We start from the raw sequence: 27825 nt of genomic DNA, 5'->3' as shown, positions 1-27825 counted from the left end.
AAGTGTCTACTTTGAAAGCTACATGCTATTAGAAAACTTGTCTTTTAAGAAAGCAAATCTTGCTGAAATTTTTATCTCACTTGATATTTTTCATTAAATTCTAACATGAAATTTAAATTATATATTTGAGTTATTTTTCTTTAGCATAGAGTTTATTATGATTAGAGAGTCAGAGTTTGTGCTCCCTAGAAGGGAAAACACTTTAAGATTTGAAGAGCTTTCCTTATACGTAGGCTTTTTATTTTTAAAACCCCCGTCACCTCTTTGCTGACCAGCAATTTCTTGCAACTTATGGCCAGGAGGGAGGAGCATGAGAAAAGGAGCTGGGTGAAAGTTGGTGACACTCCCTGCCAAAATTCCAAGTTGAAACTGAATCCTTCAGTGAAGTTTCCTGGGCATGGGAAGAAAAAAAAAAAAAAAAGAAAAAGATTTACAACTTCAACAGAACTGTAATTCTACCAAGAAAAACTATGTCAATCTACTTTGCTGTCACCAAAGGATCTGAAGCTGGCTTTGTCAGACTTCTTTCTTCTTTATATATGGAGGTGAAAAAAAATAGCAAGAGGAGTTTAAAAAAATTGATGAAGCCCTGACCCTTTAGATTCCATTTATAGTCTGAGCTGAATGCCATCCCCCTTGACTAGAGAACTGTCCAATCCAGCGGCATGTGTCAAGGTTCTGTTAGGCACTAAGTGAAATATATATGCATGCCCTTATACCGTTTAACACTCTGGGTCCACCTTCAAGACTCTGGGCTGTGGATCAAGCGAACCACCACTCCTCTTTCAAGTATCATTTTGACAGGTTCTTTTGGAGGAGCTCCTTCTTTTTTTAACCCATCCTTTTAAACAAAATGGCACCAAAGAAGGACGTGAAGAAACCTGCTGCTGCTGCTGCCCCTGCCCCTGCCCCAGCACCTGCGCCGGCCCCAGCCAAACCCAAAGAAGAAAAAATCGATCTCTCTGCCATTAAGGTAACTAAGAGGGTGAATTGTTTGGTCACTGAAACATCTTTCAACAGTAGGGAACTCCAGGAACTTGCAAAGAGGTATATTTTTCATGGAGAGGAATGGTATTATTCAGTGAAATGGTAGAATTTGGAAGAAGAGAACCCTGCTTTTAAAAAAGAAATAAACAGTAGCATAAAATTTTATCATATGTGGAAACTATGCCTGCTCTATTTTTTTTTGCTCTCTGGCTCCCATTTTCCCCTAAATTATCAAAATACAATGAAAAGTATGTAAGTGTAAAGGTGTTGCATTTATGAATATTTAAACCAGCATTTTTTAATAAAACCTCTGTGAAAACTGGATTCTTTAGATTAAAACTGCATCAAAAAGAAAGTTTTAGCCCCTGCTTGTTTCCAGAAGTTTAAAGACAGCTGATGACCCAGTTGTCCGGGATGTATTTACTTGACAGCTGCTTATTTCATCTGAGAAAGAAGATTTTTTGCAATTCAAGTCAATTCCCCTTTCAGCTTTGCTTAATAAAATTTGCTACAACACTAAATGAGATCTCAGTGCAGAAAATTATGCACTCAAGTGTTTCAGTGACTATAACTGTCATCTTGTTTATTTATATACAGTATTTAATTCAGAATTTGTGAGTTGCTTCTAAATGAAACTAACCAAAATTATTACAAAACACGTTGGTTGTACAGCTTTTAGTGTATGTCTTTTGAGTTTTTGCATACTGATCTTGAACTAAGGAGAATGTGATTGATTTTTGTGTCAACACTTTGCTGTGATCAAAGTTCTCAGCTGCCAAAAGATGACCTGCTTTTGGAAAAATGATGGAATGGATGTGCCTGTTACTACTCCATGACGTGCACCTTCCCCCTTTTCATTGGGCTCTCATTGGTCCAACTGACACTTTGAAAATGCTCATATAAGCAACTCAGCCTTATATGGAAAACTAATGCGTGAAAGTGCCTGTGAGGTAATCTTTTCATGGAAGCCAAAAGTTCTGTATGTAATAAATCTGAATTTTACTAACTTAATATTTATTACTTGCAGCTATAATGCCGGCCTACAAATAAACACTTAATTGCCTGCTTTAGTATAATAAGATTTTCAAAACATCCCTGAAATAAAGGTTGAATTAGATCACCCTTGGATACATGTGATAAATAGATATAATTTTTAGAGCATTCTTATTAAATATAACATTTTATATTTCAAAGTAATAAAGTATTACAAATATTTAATCTGTAGTTTTTAGGTATATGAAGTCATATTCGGAAAAAGATGATCATAGATCTAATACTGATTAGGAACTATTCTTAATGAATATCCATTTAGTAGGAGAAATTCATGCCATATCTTCTAATAAGTGTTTTTCTACCTTGAGGACTACATGCATACAGTTCATTAAAAGGAAACCAAATTTTTCATTTGTAGCAATCTTAGTTAATATATCATTATAGATGCACTCTGACTTCATAATACAATGAGTGTGATTATAGCCACTACAATAATTCTGATTGTTCGTAGTCTTTAACTCTCCACTCCATAGTAATATTAGAGTGTCAAAACTATTCTTCTTTATATTTATTGTGATTTATAAGACTATTATCTCTTTGCATCTGGGATTATAAACTTCTGGAAAGGAAAAAATGTGTCTTCTTAAGAAGAAAATGAAGTATTCCACTAATGAAAACAGGCATTAATTTTCCTCCTTGAGGAACTATGTCAAAATAAGTAAATTGCATAAAGACTGTGTTTGGCAGGTGAGAGATCTCCAAGAAAAGACAAAACATCACTTTTGCAATACAGAAATTAAGCCAATTATTTGTTCTAGTCAACAGAGCAGTGACTGTTCGGAATCCTGAAAATTGTTTTGTCCTTCCATCTATATTTGAATTAATCCTAGTACAAGCTAGTACAACCAGGCAGAAGAAGGAGACACTCAGGAGAGTCCCTGTGAGAGCATCGTGTGACCCCTCATCATTATTCCATTGCAGAAAAAGAGATATGATAGGTTCTGATAAGGGATACAAATTTTTAAAGAGCAGTTAAATGAATCTTGAAAAAGCAGGAAGATGTGACCTTTCATCTTTCATTCAGGGGGCCTTTTCCTAATGCAAAGAAGAAAAACGGAAAGAGGTAATTTAAATGCCCAACAACTTACATTCATCAATATAAAATCAGTGCACATTTGGAGGTGTCCTGTAAGAGCCAAAGAATGTGGCGTAAGTTGAGAATTTTAAAAAAATTAAATGTCATATCATTGGTTATACCATTTTGAAACTATATTAAAACATTTCATGTTATGATGCTTTTAATTAATTAATGATGTTCCTTGATATATTACCTTACATAAATTATAAACTTTTTTCAACCAGAGAAAATAAACTTTAAAGAGATTAAGAGCTGTTATATGCATTCATTAACTGTCTGAAATTTGACAAAGAAAAAAAACTTAATTGCACTATAAAACTTTCTTCCAAAAATCATGTAAGATTAGAAATCCAAGTATCCTTTGGACTTTGAGTAATTCTGAAGTTTACCTATCTTTATGTAGTATATAGCAATAGTAAAATTTAATTCCTCAATATTATTTCCAGCTAAGACCAATTTCTTAAAATACACAACATTCAATGACCACATTTGACTCCTAAACTTTGAATAATCTTGGATATTATTAACTAGCTTTATCAGTTTCTTAAAAGTGCTTTCCACTCTGATTTCCTGGTTTGTTGATTATTTGTTTGGAATGTGACCTACAACCTTTGAAATTCTCTGAGGGAATGTTTACCTGACATTCTGTTCTCATGGATTTTTTCTGTGAGTACCCTTTTCAAAAACAAATTTCTGTGGATATTTTAATATTAAAGTTACTGTCTTTAGTGTTTCTAATCATTCTTTGCCTTCAGAGAACTGAGACTTAAACCACAACACCCAGACTAACAGAACACTGCCTGACAAAACCACCACCCTAGGAATTAAAACCCACCATCAGTTTGGTTATGGGTGCAAACACAGGAATGAAAATAGTTGCAAGCAAGTGAAATAATGGAGGTAAATAAGTGACAAAATGACTACATCTTACATTTCAAAAGGTCATCAATATCTTTCTGGATGTTTTGCATGATGCATGCATTAGCAGGTATGACAGAATTGCTGCAAGGTGGGGACTTTGAGCCATATGTCTCGTTGTGCTGCTTAAATTTTCATTGTCATTGTACTCATCACTCAATCAGGTCATCCCTGACTAGACACTGCAGGCGATGTTACAAAAAAAGGTAAGGTACAGAATGCATTGACAGAAGCTCTCCTGAATGACAAATCTCAAAGAAAATTGATCCCAGGCTTGGAAGACTTACACTCTAAAATTAATGGATAAGGTGGATATCTACTGTTCCCAATACATATCCCTATATGTATTCAGTGGAGGCAGATAGTTATGTATGTATGGTGACTTGTTTGGGCCCAGGTATGAAAATGTGTTGTGTTCATTCATAATGGTTTTTTTTTCTCATTTCTAACAAGGCTAATCTAAACCTAATCCCATTAGAAGAATTCCTGGGGATGTTGAACAAAGATATGCTCCATGAAAGATTAAAAAGTATACAGCTATTTGTATTAATAACAACAAATCCTCATTGTGAATTTATTCTATGCCATATTATTTAACCCTCACAACATTAACCTGGGATGTTTTTGTCCTCACTTTCCAAGTAAAGAAACTCAGAGTACACAATGTCCACGACCAAATAACTAGTTAATGATGAACCTAGGATTTAACTTAGCACATCAAAACCAGAGTTAACTGTGTTAACTGTATCCTAAGCTACCTCTAGTTTTAAAGAGTTAGTTGCTGTTTCAAGATACTATAAAAGAGCCTGTTTTGTTGCTGTTGTTTTGTTTTGCTCTTGAATGAAGTAAAGCTGTTCTTGTGTTGCCCTGCACAGTCCTGTGTAGCCAGAAGAGGGGGTGATGACAGACCCCACATCCCAGCAAGTTCAGTTTTTCTTTATCCTGCATCTGTTGCTGACAACTTGGGTGTTCTCTTTTGTATAACAAGACTGAAATCTTAGGAACTTAGAAGTGTTCCTAGTCACTTTTTTTCAGCTTCCTATAAAATGTTGTAAACAGAAATGGATATTTTGAAAATACTCTTAAATGTAATGAAACATTGAATTTTAAGATTTTTTTTTTACTTAATTAAACACAACCACATATCAAACATGACCTTCAAATTTTTCCATCAGGTTAATATTCTAAGAAGAGTATGAAATCTCAATTTTGATTACAAATAAATAACATAATTTAAACTAGAAATCCCAACCTATATTGTTTGTGGTAATATGCAATGCCACATATATAACATGGGTTGATCTTAACTTTAACTAGTTTGAGAAAAAGAACTAGGAAAAAAAACACATACAATTTCTAATTAGGAAAAAAAATGAGTGAAACATTAAGTTGTTTTTAAGCTTGCTTTATATAATTTGATTTTGTTTACTTGGGCATTTCAATAGAAAAATGAATTTCTAATACAACTTTGATGTGCACGAATTTTAATATTCACCCATTTGCAGTATAATTATAACCTTAGGAGCAAATAAAAAATGATTTAAGTCTATCTCTAGATATCAGTATCACATTTCATCTTTCCTATATCTCCACTATATGAAGGAAACAGGCGGAACAGAGTAAGACAATATTAAAGGGCATTTTGTAGCTCTCCAGAATAACATTTTTAATTATAGAGAACTGAATAATGTCTCTGCAGAGCAAAATGCAGTTTGCAAAGGAAGAGATACGTTCACCTACAAATAGTGAATAACAGTTTTCATTTTAAGATAAAGTAATCTTTGCAAGACAAGGAGACCACAAAGTGACAGTGCCAAATTTAGCTCTTGACATTTCAGTGCTGCAAATGAACCCCCTGGCAAGTTGTCGTTAGTAGTCATTCCATAATTACGCAGTATTAAGCACCATCTGACTCATGGAAATTGTGGAAAGGATTATATTTAGTCTGCTGATACTACATTTTCTTCTGTTTCTCTTTAGACCGAAATACTTTTTGTATGAAAATAGGATCTTCTATAGTTTGTTTCTACATCAACTCTTACAGGTTGTTTTTTACTCCTAAAACAGAATTTGGAGGGTCAAAAATTGCAGTTTAAAAGTAACAATAGTAGAAGAAAAGTTTGACCTAAAGGCAAAACCACATCCAATCAACTTCCTTCGGTTGTAGGGAGTGAGTTGCTTTTTACCTTTCAAGGTGACCAGTGGCATGTTGTATCCTGTTTACAAATAGCTAGCTGACTTGAACATAGTACCTGGGAAATTATATTTAGCTTAACTTAATCTATTTTAAAAGAACATTACCTATTGAATTTTTAGACACCCTTCTCTTTTTCATGGGGAAAAAAGTGAATTGAAGTAGATTATATTGACAAAAGAATAGAAAATTTGTAATATTATAGATGCATATTGATATTATGTATTGAAGAAAATCATGCAAATTGATATTATATATTTAAGAAAAATAACAAAGAGAAGTGTAGTTATTTAACCAAAACATAATTTGTCTGTTATGAGAGCCAGAAAAATTCTCAGACTAGTTCTCTTTTCAACCCATCAAAAGACTTGAGGTCTTTAGAATGGCAGTGCTAATAATAATATATCGCTGTTGTCACAAAAGGAGCTTTCATTATAGACAAGGAGAAGAAAGCAGATACTTAACAATTTCTTAAAACACACAAAGAAAGAATTTTTCTAGTGTTCACATTTTAATAATAAAAAGGTGAAGGAACAAAAACAGAATTTGAATTTTTAAGACATTGCATGCAAACAAAATATACAACAGGGGGAAAGTACAACTTGCAAGTAATCTTTAATTTCCTTACCAATTTTTAGCCATGAGAAAGATGAAGAGAAAACTAAAAGGTGGCTTGGATGCATTTTTAAGTCTTTACGAAGATTCACCCATGTCTCTGTTCTTATAGGTCTGAATTGTGTTATTTTAACAAGTCAGCCTTTGCTCTTAGTGACAGAATTCAGTTGACTGGTTTAAGTCTGCTGAGCACAGAATTATGCATTCTGTCTCAATTCAGACCAATTTATACAGTCTAACCACTTGACTCTCCTGTACTAGAGAACCTCAACTGGTAATGTAATTGCATCACTCTTAATTTCTCCTCTTTCTACTATATTTCTAGTAACCAGCCTACATATATCCATTGTTGAAATTTTTTTTAAAAAAGGAAAACATTTTTTCCTTTGACTTAAGTGTGTTATTCTGAAGCATAAAATTCCAAGAGTTACAAAATATTACTTCCAGAGACCTTCTATGGTGGGCTCTAGAAATCCTGTAAAATTGGGTTAAGTTTTTTCTAAGGGGGTATATGTATCCAGGTCTTTGGTCCCTCTGCCAGGCATTAAATCAGAGAATGTACAGCAATGTTCTCTTGACTGAAAACTGGCTCTCGTTAGTCAGCTTCTCAATCTTACCTGTCATCAGTCTCCATTATCCCCCAAGGGACAACGATGTTCTTTGAAGATTGTGGTCCTGGCTCCTTCCTAAGGAATTTGCTCCTAGTATGCAACATCATATACTACTAGTAAAGATGTAATTATCTTTAATTATAGCTCTTCTTCTTTTACTGTAATAAAATTTAACATATATCAATTCCAGAGATTGTTTAACTGAATATTAATATATTCCTTATAAAGCAATTTCATTCATATATATATATGAGACTACAGTATCTTAAATCAGTTAACCAAATCTCATGATTACTAGTAGAAATATGATTTCCAAAGTAGAAAATAATCTGTAAATTTTTGAATAAAAATTATGTTTAGTGGCAGTGTCTCAGACTATTACTTACTTAAACCCAACCACAAATGTTAGTACATGAGTCATAAAAATGTGCAATGCAGCCTTGTACTAACTGTAAGAAAAATACATAGGCTAGAAATTTGAAGAGAGAGAGAGACTTTAAGAAAAATTGAGTGTTGGCGAATTAGAAGTCTGGCTCATAAAAATTTTTATAAAGTCTAAGGGAAAGTATTGGATATATAAAAGGTACATATATCAATAATTTGAGATAAACTAAGTGCCAGCAGTTCTAGGTGCTAGAGAGGCAGCACTGAAGGAAAACATTTCTAATTTCTTTACAATGTAAGCTTTTTAAAAGAACAGATAAATGTCTCTGTCCCCAAGGAACGGAATACTCCAGAGGAAGAACTTGAGTTTAAAGGAAGAGCTTACTAGACTTATGCTCTAATGACTTTAATTTAATGAAAATCTATTGAGCATTTAACAGAACAAACTATCCTGAAGAGTAGTGAAGGACAAAACCTAGGAACAAGGCAAGGGCAATATGGCAGGGGCAGAGGGGGCAGGACACACAGGTTCACACCAGGAGAAAATGGCTTTGGAGAGGAGGAGGTTTTATTAGGGCTTTGAAGAATGTCTAATTTCAAAAAAAAAAAAAAAAGAGAGAGAGAGAGAGAGAGAAAGAGGGAGAAGAAAGCAAGCCAGACAGAAAAGATTGAAAGCCAATCTCTAAAGCAAACAGAGATGGTATAGCAAACCCAGGCCCAAATCATTGCTGACTTTGTGGATTCATGCTGTGCCTTTGTTCAAAGGGCTAATTACATCACTATTACAACACCCAGGAAATGATGCAGGCCATGCTTTGTAGGTCATAAAAGTGTACCAGAGACTAAATTGCATTTCCTGATTATTTTATGAGCACAATATCTAGGTCTTCTAACTTTGAAAACACAGTTTATTCTCTAGCCTAAGCTATAGGGTAGGCTTCCCTACTGTCAAATAGTGTGCTCAAATGTACATTTTGATACTTAGTAGGTACAAAAAAACTGAAGCTCTTTTTCTCTGTGACAAAGATATGGGGAAAAACTAGGGAGAAATAATTTGATACCTGCCTATCACTTTGCAGCTCCTATTTTAATAATAACAAATTTTTACATGATATCCAGAGGTTAGAGATGGTTTATTCATAACGTAAGTACAATTTTTATATTGATTTTCTAGTTTACCCAAAAGATTTTATATATACTAATCATATTTTTATATATATATAAGGACACATTTTTCTCCATGAAAGAAAGAACAAAATAGGAAAATGATCATTATGACTAGTACGTCAACTTTTATGTTTAATTTTGTAGTATTTATAGTTATTAGCACTACTAAAAATATATGCTACTTCTCATTAGTAATCTCAGAGCAATTCAAATTTATGACCCATTTACATGTTACAAAACTAAAAAAGGCACAAAGGTAACATACTCTACATATCAAAAATCATGAAATTCTAAGTTACACAATTACTAAAGATTATAAATTTCAACCTTTGACCGCTTCCATTTTCCCTTTGTGATTCAAAGCATTTTGAATCCTTTTACTAACTTTTCATTTCTCAAAAGCCTTTTAAAATGTCAATTTGTTTACCTAATAACTTAAAAATGATATTTTAGATTTTCATTTTGGGATTCAAATCTCAAGATCCTGACATAACTTGTAAACTTTGGGCCAAAAGTGGTACATAATTAAATGTTGATTTCTTCTAGAATGGTTTGTGGGTTAGCTTCAGATTTGTATCTTTCTGGCAGGAGATACTTATGAGCATCCTTGAAAATAGTTGCAAGAAGCAATACTTGAGTTACAGTTCATCTCCAACATTCTTTATGCCCCTGAGCTGCTTTAAATAAGTAGGAAAAATGACCAACGTTTTCTCTGAACTGCAGTGGGCATCCATCCTAACACTGATCTTTTCAAGTACCACTTTTCCCAATACCTTTCTAGAAGGGAGTTTCTCACTGTTTTCAGATAGTCTGGCATAAAAACCCTTGCTGGCCAAGTCCTTAGACAGCTCTAAAACGTTCAAGTACGATTTTGCACTCCACAAGTTTTGCCTTGGGTTCTTTGTTTCTCAGTCTGGAGACCCATCCATAAAGTTTCAAGGCAGAAACAGAATCAGCATGATCTAGTAAAAACTTATGCTAAATTTTAAACATAGAATAATAATACGCATAGAATAAGAAGAAGGATACAAAAATGGACTGTCTGAAGTACTTCCTGACTAGAAGCACTTCAGAAATTGAAAAAAATATGACAAATCATCCACTTTAGAGACTACTAAGGAGGAAGGAAAATCCCCAAAACCTAAAGTCAGAAGACTAACGGAGAATGCTAGAAAATGGAGATGAAAACTATCCTTTGCTTAGATTAATTCTCTTGGAATACTACTCGCAAAAGAGTGGTGTTTAATTGAGGATTTTGAGAACTGACAGATTGTCACTTAAATGCATTCTCAGAAACACAGAGCATGTGGCCTTTTCATGTCCTCTGAACTTTACCATAAGGGACAGAGCTTCAGAGGATGTTCTTTCTGTAGCAGTTGTCATTCGAAACCCCAACCAGTCCCATCCAAGAAGTTCCATTAGCACCAAAGCTTGTTGACTAGAAGTTCACAAAGTCCATAATTCACCAAGAGAAGGGGTCAGCCTGAGCCATTAGAGAAGTTCCGAGCTTTTCTGCCACTAAGCAGAGAAGTTTCTTAAAGGAAGACATTGCCCACAAATGTCCAGGAGCTAAAGACCATAAAAGTACTGACAGTCTTCCATCTCACCAAGGCTGTCCACTCCTAGGTTCTGGTTTCCTAAAAATAGCCCTCAGGGTACAGTTCCCTCTTCCCTTTGCCCTAAGAAAGCTAAAGAACTCTCCAATGGGAGGGGCAACTTCTCTCTGAAACTCGATGCTAGCAGTGAGGTCAGTTTGCCCAGAAATAAAGGGAAGCCTCAGAGAAGGAGGCCCCACTCAGGGATTGGAGCGGCCCTCAACTCACTCTTCAGGCTTGACCCGTTCTGCAGCCCAGCAGCTCCATCATGGTGCGTCCTATAAGAGAACTACTTGTCGTTCATAGGAGGATAGCAATAGTGATGAGAAGCTTATTGAGGAAAGAGGCAGACAGGAGGAAGGGAATTGAGGAGAGAAAAGAGCCAGAACAAATCTTGAGACTCTATTTTGGGGTACTTTGGGATACTTTGGGAGGTACGTTGAAGATAGAAGAGATTAATTAGAACTAATATGCAAACTGGAAAAATGCATCTTACTTCCCAAAGCAGTAGTACTTCATGCTTTTTCTATATCACATAAGGTTTAGGATATTTAAATTTAGGGGGAATACTGAAACTATTGCAAGATAGTATGACCTAAGATACACCCCAGTTATATTGATAGCTAGAATCAAGTAAACTACTTCCAGTGCTTCCAGTATTGTATACTAATATAAAAATGTACTGGTGCAACTGCAGAAAGATTTAAGGTGGTGTTTTAAATGCAGCTAATCATTTTTTAATACAATGCATATTTATTAATCAGGCATATCTTTATCATAGGGTTTTGAATTATTTTAGGAAGTATCTGATTGAACATTTATTAATTGTTTCCTTATTTAAGATACAGAAAAATTTTCCCTAATTATCTTTTGCCATAGATTTTTGTATTCCTAGATTTAAAAGTACCCTAAGGCAACCTTCTTATGCTATGACACCTACATGGCTTCCTAAGTCTCAGAGCAGAGAGCAATCCTTCTGTCAATGCATTTGAAAGAGTACTAGTTGTTCCTTTCTTTCTCTCTCTCACCACTGCAGTCCTTCAGTGCTGACCAGATTGCGGGTAAGTGATTTGAGAGTCTCTGTTGCAGATGTGGGCAGAGCACTGTCTGGTTTCTGGACTATCAGTTAACACCAAGGCATGCTACTTTGTGGTTGAACCTGTTGGTGTCCAAGCTATGCCTGAACTCGGAAAAGTAGGCTGACTTTTGAAGCTTACTTTGAAGATTATTCAGGGAATGAGCTGGATACACTTAAAAATCAGGACATTTTTGTTTGGTTAAAATATTCTTTGTGATTAATTTCTTTCTGACAGATCGAGTTCTCTAAGGAACAGCAGGATGGTAAGTTTAAAAGCTCTAGTTGTTAATATGTGCACACTCATAAAGATGGTATGTAAGAAAACCAGCTCCCTTGGGTTGAGCTAAGCTCTTCCTAATTATTCACACTTGTGTTGCCACTCTAAATATAAATTGCTCTCAGTCACTCTAAATATAAATTCATTCAACCTGAAGCCTTTGCTTATAATCAGTAATCAAAGATTTAAGCAAATAAAAGGTAAACCCCACAATAATGAGTCCTTATAGGCACTGATTTCTAAATAAAACTAACTTGATACAAGAAGTAATAGATGTGTATACTTACAAAAAGATGTAGATTTGGGAAGAATAATTTGCTAATCAAACTTCTAAAGAGAAATTTGATGAGTGTGAATTGTTCAATATGGAAAATAAAGTTAATTATAAAACTGCCCAATTACAAATTCTTCACAATAGTGAGCTGTAGTACAAAAGTGAATTCAGAGACAAAAAAAAAGGAAGGAGTAATTTATCATAGAATTGTGGAAGGAATATTAGACACCTCCTGCTCCAGTTCTTCTTTAGAGGTACAGGACAGACACCCAGAGAAGTGATAAGTCTTGCTAAAGGACCCAAAGAATTAGTGATGGGATTAAAAATTTGGTTTGACTTCAAACTAATTAGAAATTTCTTTTATAAAAATGACCAATGGGGAGACCCCAAACTCTTGAGATTCAAGAGAATCCAAATAGTTTCTTTTGCACTTCAATTTCTTCCCTTTGGGTCTTTGAAATCAACAGATCCCCCAAGATCTAATTTTGTTCATTAGGAAATTTATGAAGAAATGTTTATAAAGTGAAATTGTCACCAAATTTGAATGAACTGGACAAAAAAATTCATAGAAATGAGGGGGCAAAAGAGTTTAGTTACATAATGTTATACAGATTAGAATATTGGTCAATTTAAGTATGTGTATATTATATATATTATGACATAGAAGATATAGACATGGGTGATTAATAAGAATGTGTTCAATTTATTCTGTGCCTAAAGGATCTTACATTTTTCAGTTCTTTTCAGTCATGTTTTATGTCTTTAAGTCAATTAAGAATAAAAAGGGTATTTGCTGTTGTACAGACTCACTGGCATCTACAACATGGCTGTGACCTCATGTAGATAGATTGAATTATAACTTACGATCACTTAAAATGATATTGTGAAGAACTGTTTTATATATTGAAAATAGTTTTCTACAAATTGTTTACTATAATTTGTTTTATTTTAATTAACTTTTAACTAGTGATGCTGCTACCTCATCGGCTATCACATCCCAGTTCTCTCACATTCCTAACATGCAGTGTCACTAGGACTACCAAACAATGTAAGACCAAGAAGCGAAAGATTTCAAATTTTTTCAGGTCAAAAGGACTTCCTGTTAAGCACAAAACCTATGACTCCACAAGTTAAATAAGTTTTAGACACAGAAGTTGGGTAAACATTGGTGTAGTAGATTGGGGTTTTGTGTGTGTGTGTGTGTGTGTGTGTGTTTTGTGTGTGTGTATATATGTGTGTGTGTATGTGTGTGTGTGTGTGTATGTGTGAAAAACAAATGTAAGCTGCTTAAACAGAAATCCTATACTCTCAGAAATGAATGAAGAATAGTTTATTTCCTTGTTTAATGATTAAAGATTTTTGTTCATGCTGCTCTAATTAAATTGAAAGAAAGAAAATAGGATTGAAGAAAAAAACTAGAAAATTATAGCATGCTAAAGGTCTAAGTCCTATGCTGTTCCATAAAGTAGCCACTAGCCCATGTGGCTATTTATGCATTAATTAATGAAAAAGCAATACATTTTGAATCCATTTCCTCAATTGCACTAGTCACATTTAAGTGCTCAAGAGCCACAGCTAGTAGTTACCATAATGGGCAAATAGAGAACAATTCTATCATTACCAGAAAGTTCTAAAACAGTGCTATTCTTGATCAGAGGTCATAAATTTTTTTGTTGATGGACCAAATGTAAATGCATTAGGCTTTCCTGGTGTTATAGTCTAAAAACAACTCCATTCTATCACCAAGGTATGAAAACAACTACAAACATAGAGAAATGGAGATGGCCATATTCCAATCACACTTTCACTGAACAAGCAAGAAGCCCCTGGGAAGTAGTTTGCCAATCCATGTTCAAGAGAATAACTAAGGCTTGCATTAAAAACCTGGGGTAGAAAGAACAGAATTTTTCTGACCTCTGCCTTTAAACCACCAAAAGGATTAATGTCAGAGTGATTTCATTACAACTCATAAAATTCTATTTCTACATCAGCATCTGACCAAGGTAATTGTGAGCTCTCTGTCCCTAAAGCCTGGAGCCAATAACAAGAATAGTTCCATTTCACGTGTCCCTTAGAAACATGAAAAATAATATTTGACTAATGACACCATAGGGCCTACAGCATGTTTTTTTTAAATCCATTATAGTCAAATGCATAGGATTTTAGCAAAGAGTGATAACATGAATTGTAACTAGTCATGAATACAGTGTCTGATACAATCTTAGATTAGGGGTAGAGAGAGAGTAAAAAGGATATTTGGCTGTGTAATCTATCTAGATAGCATCTTTTAACCTAAGACCACTGATAGCTAAAAAGAGTGCTTTCAGCCCTATAGTTCACTCACAAATGGTTTTCTGAGTGTTACTGACATTAACTCCAATCAGTAACCATTAGTAGTTCTGGGTTTCCTAGAAATTTTGATTTAAGTTTAGAATTTTCAGGTAAAATGACTTACTGTCCCCTATGTTCTTAGTATTGCACCTTCCTGTCTTTTCATTATGTATTTTTCAAATTCTTTATCATTGTAAATTTTAAAGACAAGACCAGTTCTATCAAAAGAAAATGACAAAATACAGGGAGAATAATAAATAAGTGACTGTGATAAGAATAGCACTTTAAAATACATACTTAATACACACATAAATGAATACAAGCAAACTGGGGAAATGTGAATAAAATCACTGGGGTCTGTCAATGTGAATATCCTGGTTACAGTAATATTCTATGATTTTGCAAAGTGTTACTATTGGGGAAAACCAGGTATACAAGGAACTTCCCTGAATTATTTCTTGCAACTGCATGTGAACCAATTATTTCCATAAATTTTAATAAAGAGTGTGTACTTGAATTCAAAAGCTGGTATAGCAGCATGCTGTCATATGTATTATCTGAAAAACAGAGTGAAGTGTAAAGAGAATATTATAACATTCGATCCAAAAAATATTTCTCCTTCTGAATTAGTTATGCTAGGAGCCTGCTAGCATCAAACATTGAAATGGTTAGACATTGCAGAATTTACAGGCCTGCCTCGTGTTTCTAAATTTGTCCTGAAAAATGAAGTTATTTCTGAAGAAAACTGTCCAGAGAACAACCTAAGAAATTTGTACCTTGAGAGAAGCCTTTTCTATATAATCTGAGAAGTATGGGTTAATAACATATAACACAATCCTGATCAAAAATTTGTTTTCTTGAAATGTATTAATCTTGCTAGTTTTATGAAGGACTAGATAAAGATTACTAGGATTTATCAAGGCCTCAGAATCTCTTAGCCCAGTCCCAGACAAGGAAATATGACTAAATATGACTACGATGTCTGATTTCCATATCTAATTAGCAATAACATATGACTAGAATTTAGAAATGCTGCTTTAAGAGAATTCCAAAAAGAAATGTCAAAAAGGTTTGCCAATGATTGTTTGAGGTAGGAAAACAGAGTTTGACAATGACAACTTAAGTGGTTGGCAAACTTGTAAAACAGAAGAGTTTAAGTAAATCCTTGAAGGACTCAGGGTTAATTAATAGGTTTGAGAAAGAAAAATAAAAAACCCTAATGTTCCTTGTTTTTTGCAGACTTCAAGGAGGCATTTCTCCTGTTTGACAAAACAGGTGATAGCAAGATCACCTTAAGCCAGGTTGGTGATGTCCTTCGGGCACTGGGCACAAATCCCACCAATGCAGAGGTCAAGAAGGTTCTGGGGAACCCCAGCAATGAAGGTAACCACATCAGTTCTTCCAAGATCTATGGAAGTGTAGCTAAAGCATGCATGCATAAGTGGGGCTCAGTTTACTCCTGATGGTAGCAAATATGCCTGTTAGCCATCTAGAATCCTATCTTTTTCCCTTGCAAAATAAGTTAACCTTCATTTGAGAACCTGCAAGCATGATAAAATGTTGTGATTATGAAAACAAATAATGTCTGATGCTAAGAACATCATTCTTATTATCATATCTAATGTTCATAATCTCAGAGCTAATAAAACAAATAACATCCAAATTTGCACATTATTTTAAACTTCAAACCTTCAAAGGAAAAAGTGCATTTCGACAAAGATGTTAAATACAGTTAAAATATAATGCACTTTGTATAGGATTCTGGGTAAATTACAATGGCATACTTCTAGAGAAAATCTAATATTTGATAAAAACTGTGGAAATAAAGTTGCAATATTTTGAAGATATTTAAAAAATACCTATTAACTTTGCCCTGTTCTCTGACCATTACACTGCTTCTGTGCCTGTCTCAAAAGAAATTCAGGTTTCTTAATTAAGCATAGATAGATAGACATCTTAACAAGGGCATTTTCTATTTCCAATAATTTTTTTAAAAGCTTTAAAAATCTCAAGTCAAACTCTGCATTCAGTCTCCCAAGGTAAATCCTGGAACAAAAATCAGAGAAATACACAAACAGCAAAATTGCAGAAAACATTCACTTGATACAGAAATCCAATCATTAGTCTGGAACAAGGAAATTGTTTTTAACCTCAGTGGTTCACAGCAAAGTATGACAGTCTATTGGAAAATACGACTCTAAACAAAAAAAAAAAAAAAAAAGAAAGAAAAAGAAAGAAAGAAAAAAACAGGATACAAAACAGTAAGTTTTCTCAAGTAGATAGTTGAGCTGTTGATCTTTGCCATTAGTTAAAAAAAACAAGAGGGTTAGGCAAATAATCTTATATTTCTCCTTGGTAACTAAAAATGTTTTAGAAATGTTCCTTCATTTTAAAAAGGAGGGTAAGAACCTTTCTTTCAAGAAAACTTGCTTCTAAATTGGCCTGCTTTAGAATTGTTTCTCAGACTCCATTTTCTTTAGAATAAATTTCTAGTTTAATCATGCAGAAAGCAGATGAGTATGAAATAAGTGGGAAAGCAATAGTCTAACCCTTATTTTCAAATGTCACTGTCTGACTTGCCAACATCCATCTTTAATGGAATTATTGAACAAATTCAGCACTCAAATTTAATCTTTCTAATATTGTCCAATGTATTTGACTTCTACAAGAGAAGAACTGGGGAACTTTTATTTTGCAAGTATATAATTTTATCCATTTGCATACATCTGGATAGTCTATTTTATACTTTTACTGGGAATGATATCTACCTTGTCAGAGACACTAAAGAAAGTTCTCCCATTTCTAGACCTCTAAATTGCAGAGAAGTCATGAGATCACAGAGTATTTGACACACACCCTTTCCTCATAAGCTTCTTTTTAAAATTACTTAAAATTTAAAGAAAGCAAAGGCCCTGCCAAAGCTCAGGACATAGGCAGAATATGTAGTAAAGTACAGTTAATTTTTACTATATATATATGGGAATGTGTTTGTGGCATCCCAGTATAATTTTTTATTGCTTCCCTAGTATTTATGGAAAATATTAAATTATCAATAGTAATAAAATGGTAGGTAGCATTTCTTAAGCACTCAATTTGTCCCAAGATTTTTCTTGTTATTGTTGGTTTGTTTTTTTTTTTTTGGTTGTCTTTTTGTTTTTGTTTTTGGTGCCAGGGATTAAACCCTCCTAATCACTGACCCACATCCTCATTCCTTTTTAGTTTTCCTTTTGAAACAGGGTCTCATTAAGTTGTTTAGGGCCTCACTAAGTTGTTGAAGGTGGCTTTGAACTTGTGATCCTCCTGCCTCAGCCTCCTGAGCCACTGCACTGGTATTATAGGCATGACATGCATCTCCATGCCTGGCATGTCCCAAGTATTTCAATGAGCTTTACATGCATTATCTATTTAATTCCCACAATAACACTCTGAGGTATTTCTGTTTTACACATGAAAAATTGACACACATATAGGTTAAGAAAGTTGCCCAGTGTCACACAGTAGTACAGGAACAAATGGGACTGGAACTCCAGAACATATGATATTGCCTTTTGCCATATTTTTGTCATTTTGGTAATTCAACATCTGAAGTTTAAACTGTGTGAAGATTTTTTTAGATCATCTGGAATGAACTTTCAGCTTTCATTTGTGACTCAGAGATGGTGTTTTATGGTGGCTACAAACTGTCCAAACTGCGATTTCTTTCAGAGATGAATGCCAAGAAAATCGAGTTTGAACAATTTCTACCCATGATGCAAGCTATTTCCAACAACAAGGACCAGGGAACCTATGAAGATTTTGTTGAGGGTCTGCGTGTCTTTGACAAGGAAGGCAATGGCACAGTCATGGGGGCTGAACTCCGCCACGTACTAGCCACCCTGGGTAAGCATTTATTCCAGTGGACTTAACAAAACAGAATATACAGGAAAGAACACAGAAGAACCATGTAATTACAAAAATAGGCATGGAGAAAGTCTACAAAGAAAACATGAAAAACGAATACTCAAAAGTCAATCACTATTTCAATTGGCTTCTGCAACAGCGAGGCCAATGAATAAGTAAAGGAAAACATTGTACTTCTTATAGGATGTAGTTTGGATGACAAGGGATAATGTGCATTTAAGTCATTTGAAAACATCCTACTGAGTGTGAAGGAAATTGGAATAGTTTTTTGTCCTCCAAGAGTTCAATCATAGCACGTCATTTATGGTAGATTTGAAAATATCCTGGTAGATTTGAAAATATCCTGTTGCCTCATTTCTTTAAAAGGGGTTTTGTTTCATAGGTGAAAAGATGAAAGAGGAAGAAGTAGAAGCCCTGATGGCAGGTCAAGAAGACTCCAATGGCTGCATCAACTATGAAGGTATAATCAGTGTGCACTGGTGATTTTAGTCCCTCTTAACTGGTTGGGTTGCTGATAGACTCTTTTTGAATTATTTAAAATAAACTGCTTTCCTCTTCCTTCTTTATTAATACCCATATGTTACTTATTATCAATCAACCACATAACTCCAAAAAGATAGTCTATGAAGAGATACGTGTGAGATTTATTCCAATATGTTTTAGCAATCGAATGTGTTTTAATGTGTATTTCCTTGCTAGAGCTTCACAACGTCCCTGTGAAGTAGACAGGTTTTGCATCAAAATCATATGTAATAGTATATTAAAGTTAGGGAGATTTTCAAGTCCTTTACTAATACCAAGCAATTATAAAAATGAGGAAACTGAGGACCAAAGAGCTTTAGTGATGCTCAAATCATTAATGGCAGGGCTAGTAATAAAGCTTAATTCTCCTTGTCCAGTGTTCTTGCTTACATAAAAGTCATCCTCTAGTAGAGATTTTTTTATTTCTTGCTAACATTTACAGCAACTTCTACCCAAACAGTATAAAAAAAGCATGTACCACAGAAACTAAAGATGCAAAATAAAGTTGCATAATGTGATTTGCAAATTTAAAATTTCTCAATAAAACCAAAAATTTGTCTATTCCCAAAGAGGACTAAGTTAATTTCAATAAACCTACGTTGAGAGTTTTAAAAACTTACCAAGTCCCACAACTCAGAGAAAGCAAGAAAATAAAAGGAAACGCACAGGGGGTGGGGGAAGAGGAATTAGAAGAGGAAGGGAAGGGGAGGGAAAGAAAGGGGAGAAGGAAAGTACCAAGCCAGACAGATCTTCACTGGCAATCTTGATTAAACTTCACTTTTTTCCTGTAAACAATTTTTCCACATTTGGTTATTACTATAAACACATTACATAGAGGAATCATTCAATCGTAGGATTTAGACAAGTGGATGTCGTGTAGAAAATAAAGTTAATCTAAACTTCTCTTTCATTAAAGTTGACTGTTTTCTAACTTTGAACTACCCCTGTTACCCTGACAGCTTTTGTCAAGCACATCATGTCTATCTAAACGGAGCTCTCAAGGTAGATGTCTGTTCCTTTGTAATATATACTGCTTTCTCAATACTGTATTTTTTTTAATTAACAGCTTCACTTTATATGCTGTAGATGTAATTAGTATTGGTTTCTAATTAAGAGTTGTCTTCATAAGCCTGAAAACTTGAAATACTTGAGATGGGTTATTTAGAAATAAAACATACTTATATGAGTGTCCAAGCAAAATTTGCGATGTTTTTGCTTCCACCCATAAACCCCCTTAACTACACTTATGATTAAGCAGTGGGGACTCAACTAACTAAAGACAAGTTAATTAATTTTATTGGAACCCCAACACTAATGAAATCATGAGCCTACATCCTTTGAATAACTAAATTAGCTTGAACAATTACTGATCTAAAGCACTGTGTTTTAACAGTCCAAATTCAAGGACTTGCAACCAAGTTCTTACAACAAGGAAGTGGCTTACCCTATAAGCACTGGTTTATTTTGTGCTTTTTTCCTCTTTTGCGTGTCACATTATTTCCTCCGGAGTTTTCTTTCTGAAAATATGGGATCAACATCTAACTTGCTTTCCCTTTTCCTTTACAGAACAAGCATTGTTTAGGAAGACTGGCTCGAGTCCACTTTAAGTAACATCCATGACTAACTGTCCAGATCTGTTTACCATCATTCAGAGAAACAAAAGCAATCTGGATCACTCTAGACTGAAGGACTTTCTGAATTTTTATACACCTTAAGTTTTTCTCTGAAATATATTCATACCACACAAACCAAATGTCTGTTGCTCTAGACAACAATAAAATAAAATATTGGCAATCTCATATCAAAGCAATACTCTTTATTATCTACCATGGGTCAACAGGCATCCTTAAAATATCATATCAATAAACAATTTTGGTCAGTCTGAAATATCCAAGTCACATTGTTTTTATTTTGTTGCTTTGTGAAAATAATTTTTGAAACCTCAAATCTTTCATTAAATGTACAGAATGTTGATGAATTTACTAAAGAATCATTATAGTCTACAGAGCATTTGCAACTTGAATAACACAGAAAATTATACATTACCAAAAAAGTGAAATAAAGAACTGAAAAACTTCACATAAGATCAGAGATGTTTTAATGTAAACTATCCATGCAATTTAAGGTGAAAGCAGAATGATTTCAGATTTATATAAATTGTGATTATGGCTTCATCTATTTAGTTTCTTGTAACAATCTAGCTACTAGAAAACTAGCAAGCCTTTGGTCTTTCTCCCAGACTGTCTTAAAAGAAAAATTCAAAGTGACCTTTCAGTTGTTAATGTTTAAAAAAAAAAATCCTCTCTGGGGATGGGATTATTGCCCAAGCTAAGAACTCAAGATCCAAGATCCTGTTTATTAATAGTCTCTCTCTTTCTCCTACTATGATCTCCCTACTTTACATGCCCAGGTTCCCAAATCTCAATTCAGTCTTAGTAATATAAAAACATAGTAAGACTAATTGGAAAAGTTTACTTAATAAACTTACTTTATCATCTCAGAACGCTATCCCATATCACTTTTTCTTCAGAACAGATTCTGAAAGGTAGTATTTGAATAACCAGACAGAGATGAGTGATAAATTATTCCCCCCTACCTCTCTTAAAAGATACTTGTAATCTTTTGCAAGTATTATGTATTTTTGGAAGGTGAAACAACATTTTCTGACATTGAGAGTTTCAGGTCAAAAGCTCCTTCCTTCTAGCAAAAGTCCCTTGGATTCTAGTAGATAATACTTCAAATTTAGCCTGTGTTTTCATGACCAAGATGATGTTGGGACATTAAAATCACTCTTTTGTCACTGTGGCCTCATGACTTTCAAGACCAAATTCACTTAAGACTAGGGCTTGAAAATGTTTCCTCAGCACCATCCAATAGATCCTTCTGTGAAAATGGAAATCTATACCTGTATTGTCTTATGTGGTCACCACTAACCATGGGTGGCTACAGAACACTTAAAATGTGGCTCATGCAACTGAGGAATTAAATCATTAATTGTACTTTACTTTAACGTATTTAATTTTGAATCTAAATAGTCACATGTGGTTCATGACTGCCGTGACAGACAGAAAGTTCTCAATATATACTTAAGTCTTATACCAGACAATTATATATTTTTTTCAAATTACAAAGATCACAATATAGTTTAAACTAATACAAATAATCTATTCACAAAAGACTAATTTTTGTTTTAGGATATGTGGCTCAATGTCCAATCTTCTTCACTTCCTCATAATTTTTCAATTAGAAAAGTATGATGTCTACAAGGTATGAAATTGTTAGTCTCAAGCTTCACATATAATTCTTCTCCCTCAAGGCCTTATAAAACTGCTTTAACCCCCAGTGGGATAACATGCTGTACAGTCATGGGACCTAACCTTATTAAATTACCATGTGTGAAATGCCCAGAACTCAAGTAGCAGCAGGTGCAAAGTAAAGTAGCAGGCGGAAGAGTGGCAGCAATTTTTAACATCCACACCAGCTGGCAAAAATGACAGGTGCCTAATTCCTCAGTCTTTAAAAATAACTTTCAAAAAGCCTACACTGCATAAGCAAATATTTTCAAGTTTGCTTTTAACAATCTTCAAGTGACTTTTCTGACAAAATGTAATATTTATAGATCCTTTTTTTGCCTTAGTTACATTTGATACTTAAAAACCACACAGGAACTTAATTTATTCTCTTTTATGGATGAAATAAGTGATTATTATTAAGATGAGATTATAGTAAGGTTTTTTTGTGTACTTCTCAGCAGTATTTCTCAAGAAATATTGCATAGAAAAGAACTCTTAATGTGTCTAACTCTATTTAGTTGTGGGTTTTTTTTTTTTTGTCCATAATGACAAAGATAACTTGGAACTTAATAGAACAAAAAAGACGATCTTCTTTTATATCCTAAGTTTAGAGAAAATGGTGAGTTCATAAATGTATTCAGCAAACCAAGTCTAAAATCTGAAAGAAGAGATTAAACAGCAAGTCTGAACTGCAGACTAGAGAACTCCACTCCCTGGAATTATCAAGATAACTGAAGCTAAGGAAAAGCACAATGAAGAAATAATTCAGGCAATCATCTCAATTTTACAGTTTGATGAGTGAGCACCAAACTAAAATGTCAATGCATAGGAAAGATGATAGGGCCTAAGAATCTGCTGGGAGTCTTTCCAGAAATTTTATACAGGAATAGACTTTTCTTTAAATAATCATTATTATTTGCTAGGAACAAGCACTAGTTCTCTCTCTCCTTGGACTTCTTCTACCAACCAAGTAATTGATGAGAACCACTCTGCCTCCACCATAGCCGTGCAAAACCAAGAAGCTGTATGCCTCTTAGATCAGGGAAAATGTGGCCCATGTCCTGAATCTCACACTCTGAAGGGCCCCACTCTATTCCTTCTCCATCAACACACCCCTAGAACCAAGAAGTCTAACCAGAAATAGAGCTTGCTGCTCTGGAGCTCATGTCCCACTCCTAGTTTACTCTGAATACCTGGGTCCTGGATGGTTCCCGCCCTGATGGTTCCAGGTTCTTTTCTAGGACCTGGGTGGGAGTCTTCCTAGGTCCATCTTCCTAAGAGAAGACCTCTATTTGTGTTTGCAACCCTAAAACCAAGAGGTGGCCAATGAAACAGAAGAATGGGAACATTCCCTGAAGAGCAGGTGCTTTGGAGTCAGGTTTAGGTTTGAATCTTACTGCTGCCACAACTTGTGTTTTGTTCACGTTAAGGTTGGTATTATCCAGAAGTCCCTTGCAATGCAGGATGCAGCTAGAGGTGGGGATTAGCAAAGAGGCTCCAAATTCTGGGCAGATCACCAAAGAGTCCAAAAATCCTATCCTGGCCTTCTAAGTTATTATAAAGCTATATTTGCCAAAGGAAGACCCCAGACAATATATTATTTATAATGTGTGAGTTTGATCCATGACTAAATAGTTAAGTTTATGATAATTGGACCTCTATTTATGCCCTTGCTCCAGGCACATAGACATGAAGGCGGATCATTTGAAAAGGGATAAAGCTCAAACTTTTCAGGGACAAGGCTTAAAATTGCCCCAAGTACTCCTAGTTAATTTGATCTTTTAAAAAATAATAGCAAATTCTTGGTCAGTCTTCATTCCAGTGGTAGAAAAGAGTTTTATTAGTATGAAAAGGAAAAAAAAAGTTTGTTCTTTCCTATTGACCTCTTCTAAAACTATAAAGGAGAAAAGCAACTCACCTCATCATATTCTTTGTAAAATATAAGTACATTGCATTTAGCATAGTGGGCAGTGATCAAAACATTTGATAGTACAATAAAAATACAAATTTAATGTCATACATGAAAATATATTTGGAGGGATTTTTTTTTACTTTTCAAAAAATACATTATAGTCTCCACCATACGTATGGAAGTATATTTTGTGGTAATTATTTTATGACAACTGGTGAAGTTCAATCTGAACCATAATTCAACAAAACATGTCCCAATAGCAAACATATACTTAACTTCTATTTGTTCTTCCCCTTCATCCATTAGACTTTCATCAGAGGAATGGAAGCATTCCCTGAAGAGCAGGTGCTTTGGAGTCAGACTTAGTGTGATTCTTACTGCTGCCACTTCTGAGCTATGCACCACCATGGAGAATTTACTTGACCTTTTCAAGTTCATCTTCTATAACATGGTGTGCAAAAAGGTTGTTTTGTGAATTCAAATAAATTAAGAATGTTAATTATTAGGCATGTGGCAAAAACTCAAATACTTTTCTTCTTGGTTCCTTTGATACTTCCTCTGGGTTTATATTAGTGTCATGGTATTTTATCAACTTTATTGCCATATTACTAAGGAAAAGAATAAGTCCAAACTATAAAGAAGTCTACTCATTCAAACTAGGTAAGAATTAAGAGATATACGAATAGAAAATGTCCTGTCCTAAAGAAATGGAGAACAAGCAAGCTATGTTTAGTTTCTTTCTCATTTTATCTCTCTACACCATGTAGTATTATTGACTCCTTCTCCTCAAAACACTCCTTCCCTAGGCTTCTGGGCATCTGTGATGGTACTCTTTTGCTCTTCCTCCTGACTTTTACTGGTACTTTTCAGTCTCTTTGGTGGGTCTCTTTTCTCTGCTCAGCTCTTAAATCATATCATTGTCCTCCACCCACTTTCCTTCTTACTCTATACCCTCTCCCTCAGTGACCTCAACCTCCCCCATGTATTAAATTATTATCTATATTATTAAATTGTTATCTATATATATGCTCCTGACTCCTAAATCTTTTTAAAATTTTTTTTTAGTTGTAGATAGACACAATATCTTTATTTATTTTTATGTGGTGCTGAAGATCGAACCCAGTACCTCATCCATGAGAGGCAAGTGTTTTACCACTGAGCCACAGCCCCAACCCAACTCCTAAATATTTATCTTCTGCAAGGTTTCTCCCCTGCACCTAAAGACTGTGTATCAGACAGCTTCCTGTCATGTCTCACTGACATCTCAAAGTCAAATATCCAAAATAGTACTCATTTCTCCCAACTGATTCACAGTGTCATATTGGAGTTTTCCCCCACCTCATCCTTAGCCCTCATATTCCATCCATCAACCATCTGTCTCCCTAATGTTTTCTGAACTCATCCAAATCTTTGCAGTTCCATTGCCATTATTGCCTTTGTCCACACAACCATCGACTCTTCCCTGGATGGCTGATGAAGCCAATCAATTGCTCAATTTGACTCTCATTTTGTCACTTCCAACCCCAATCTATTCTCAACATTCAATCAGTCTAAAACATAAATTTGATTATGTCACTCGTAGCATTGTGGCATGTATTGTCCTAGATGTTCACCGCACATTCTTGTTATCTACATCCTTTGTTAGATACTGAACATAAATATATAGCATCACATGTAATTAGGATTGAATTGAATTGAATAAGATCCTAGAGGACACGCTGAGTCTTGTTCACTGTTTCTCCAGTTTATTACTTCTCCACTACTATGACTCTCAAGAGAATATTCTATACTGACTATATCAAATTTCTCATAACTATATCCAATTTCCCATGTTCCAATTACTCAGCAGTAGGGGAATTTTTTAAATAGACTCTGCAGCTGCTCTCTTAGGGAAAAAAAAAAAACTAGTGACCAACCCCAGTAATATTTTTCTAGTTCTCAGCCTCTCAGAAACATTCATCAGTCTGGATTCTTGAAACTTTCATCTTTGGCCTTTGGGAAAACAGTTTTCTGACCCTATTCCTCTAATTGCTCCTTCTCTATTTTTTTGTATGTATTCTTCTTATTATGTTCTACATATTTTGTCTTCAACCCTCTTTTCTCTCAATCTACATTTTCTCATTCTCTTGCATTGCAAATTCAATTCAATCCTGGCAACACCCATTCTATGTCTTTTCTCAAACATCTCTACTGAGTACTAAATTTGACTTACCACCACCTACCAGACAAGTTACTGAACAGCCATGCACGACTCAGTTTCCACACATTCAAAAGCACAGAAATTCTCATCTTCCAAAATATGCTCTTCCTCTTTCTCTTGAATACTTTTGAAAGACCCCAGCCTCAAAGCCTTAAGCTTAATGTTAAAAAAAAGAAATATATAACCTTTTGCTCTGCAGTCACAAGATGCTTCCTCCTAACCGCAACCCATGCCCCACACCCCCCATGTTGTAACTCATACGTTAACGCCCTCATGTCTAAACTCTCCCAGCATATCACATAGCCCCCTCGAGTCTTGCACAAAGCAACCGCAAAATGTCCCAGACAGTTAAGAAACCACGAGACATTCCAGAGGGGCAAACTTAAGCAAAAGAGGACAAAAATAGGAAAACGTGGGTGGGGTCCCCAAAACCACTCTGCCCCCTGTGACCACTTTTAGGGGCTTGAGAGGGGGGCCAACAAAATAGTTGTTACTGTGCCAAGCTGTCATGAGGGGGCCAATGAAATAGCTGTTACTGTGCCACGCTGGAATCTTGTCCCTTGCAACCTATAAAAACCCTGTAACCCCGAGCCCATGCATGCAAGCTGCCTAAGCCACGGCTGAGGTTCTGCTTTGCATCCATAGGCGCCTATGTGAATAAATTCCTCCTGCTGATTGCATCCAGTGACTCGTGTGTTCCATTCTGGGTTGGGGTCTTGGGGGTCTTTCACTTTATCCTATATCCATCTAGTTGTCTGCATCAGAAACTTTGAGATCATATTCAATATGCACTTCTCCCTCTCTCCACATCAATTTAATCACCAAGACCTGGTGATTCTACCTGCTAGGTTTTCCCCTTCATTTTTACTCTCACTTAGACCTCCATCATCTTGCCCTCAGACTATGGAAATAACATATTAACTCAACTCCCAGTTTCCATTTGCATCCAACATTTCCAATTTTACCTTTTTTTAAAATTTCTGGTGGTGGTGCTAGGGACCAATTTTACCCTTCTAAATACCAAAACTATTCATATTATTCTTTATGTTTAAACCTTTACTGCCCATTGCCTAGAGGATAAAGTTCAAAGGTCAAGATATACAAGGCCTTTTATAAACTATTTGAGTTTTATCTCCTGATATTTCTTCTTAATTACCCTTCCTCCCAGTCACAATGAACTGTGGCAGGTAAGAGCACAGACTTGGGTTTCAATCTGTTCTGTCGTATCCTCAACGGTAACCTTGGTTATATCATAGAATACTTATAAACCTCTGCTGTGGGGATTAAGTGAGACAGTTTAGGTAAAGTGCCTGAAATGTTGTAAGGACTAAATAAATGAGGTAGCAGTTATTATAGTCATAATTCTTTGAAAATGTTATGAAGGCTCTTATTCATAGGAATGTCTTCAGAGAATGATTGTGCATCTTGTTGCTATC

At 34.9% G+C, this 27825-nt stretch overlaps 1 protein-coding gene across 2 annotated transcripts; it reads left to right on the top strand.

The window, feature by feature from the left end:
* The first annotated feature begins 718 nt into the window (after nt 1-718).
* Nucleotides 719-20871, top strand: Myl1 (myosin light chain 1). Of its 2 annotated transcripts, none has more exons than XM_005331869.4 (7): nt 719-973; nt 11916-11943; nt 15802-15945; nt 18268-18441; nt 18845-18922; nt 19944-19986; nt 20551-20871. In XM_005331869.4, the coding sequence occupies exons 1-6, from the start codon at nt 854-856 to the stop codon at nt 19970-19972; spliced, it is 573 nt and encodes a 190-aa protein (XP_005331926.1). In that variant the 5' UTR covers nt 719-853; the 3' UTR covers nt 19973-19986; nt 20551-20871. The 2 variants fall into 2 exon arrangements, with proteins under 2 accessions (XP_005331926.1, XP_005331927.1); XM_005331870.5 differs by lacking the exons at nt 719-973; nt 11916-11943 and adding exons at nt 10736-10873; nt 11639-11663.
* The last annotated feature ends 6954 nt before the right edge of the window (nt 20872-27825 follow it).

This window comes from Ictidomys tridecemlineatus, chromosome 7 (genome assembly GCF_052094955.1).
Source record: "Ictidomys tridecemlineatus isolate mIctTri1 chromosome 7, mIctTri1.hap1, whole genome shotgun sequence".
NCBI classification, from domain to species: Eukaryota; Metazoa; Chordata; class Mammalia; order Rodentia; family Sciuridae; genus Ictidomys; species Ictidomys tridecemlineatus.
This window is presented reverse-complemented; position numbering and strand designations above follow the sequence as displayed.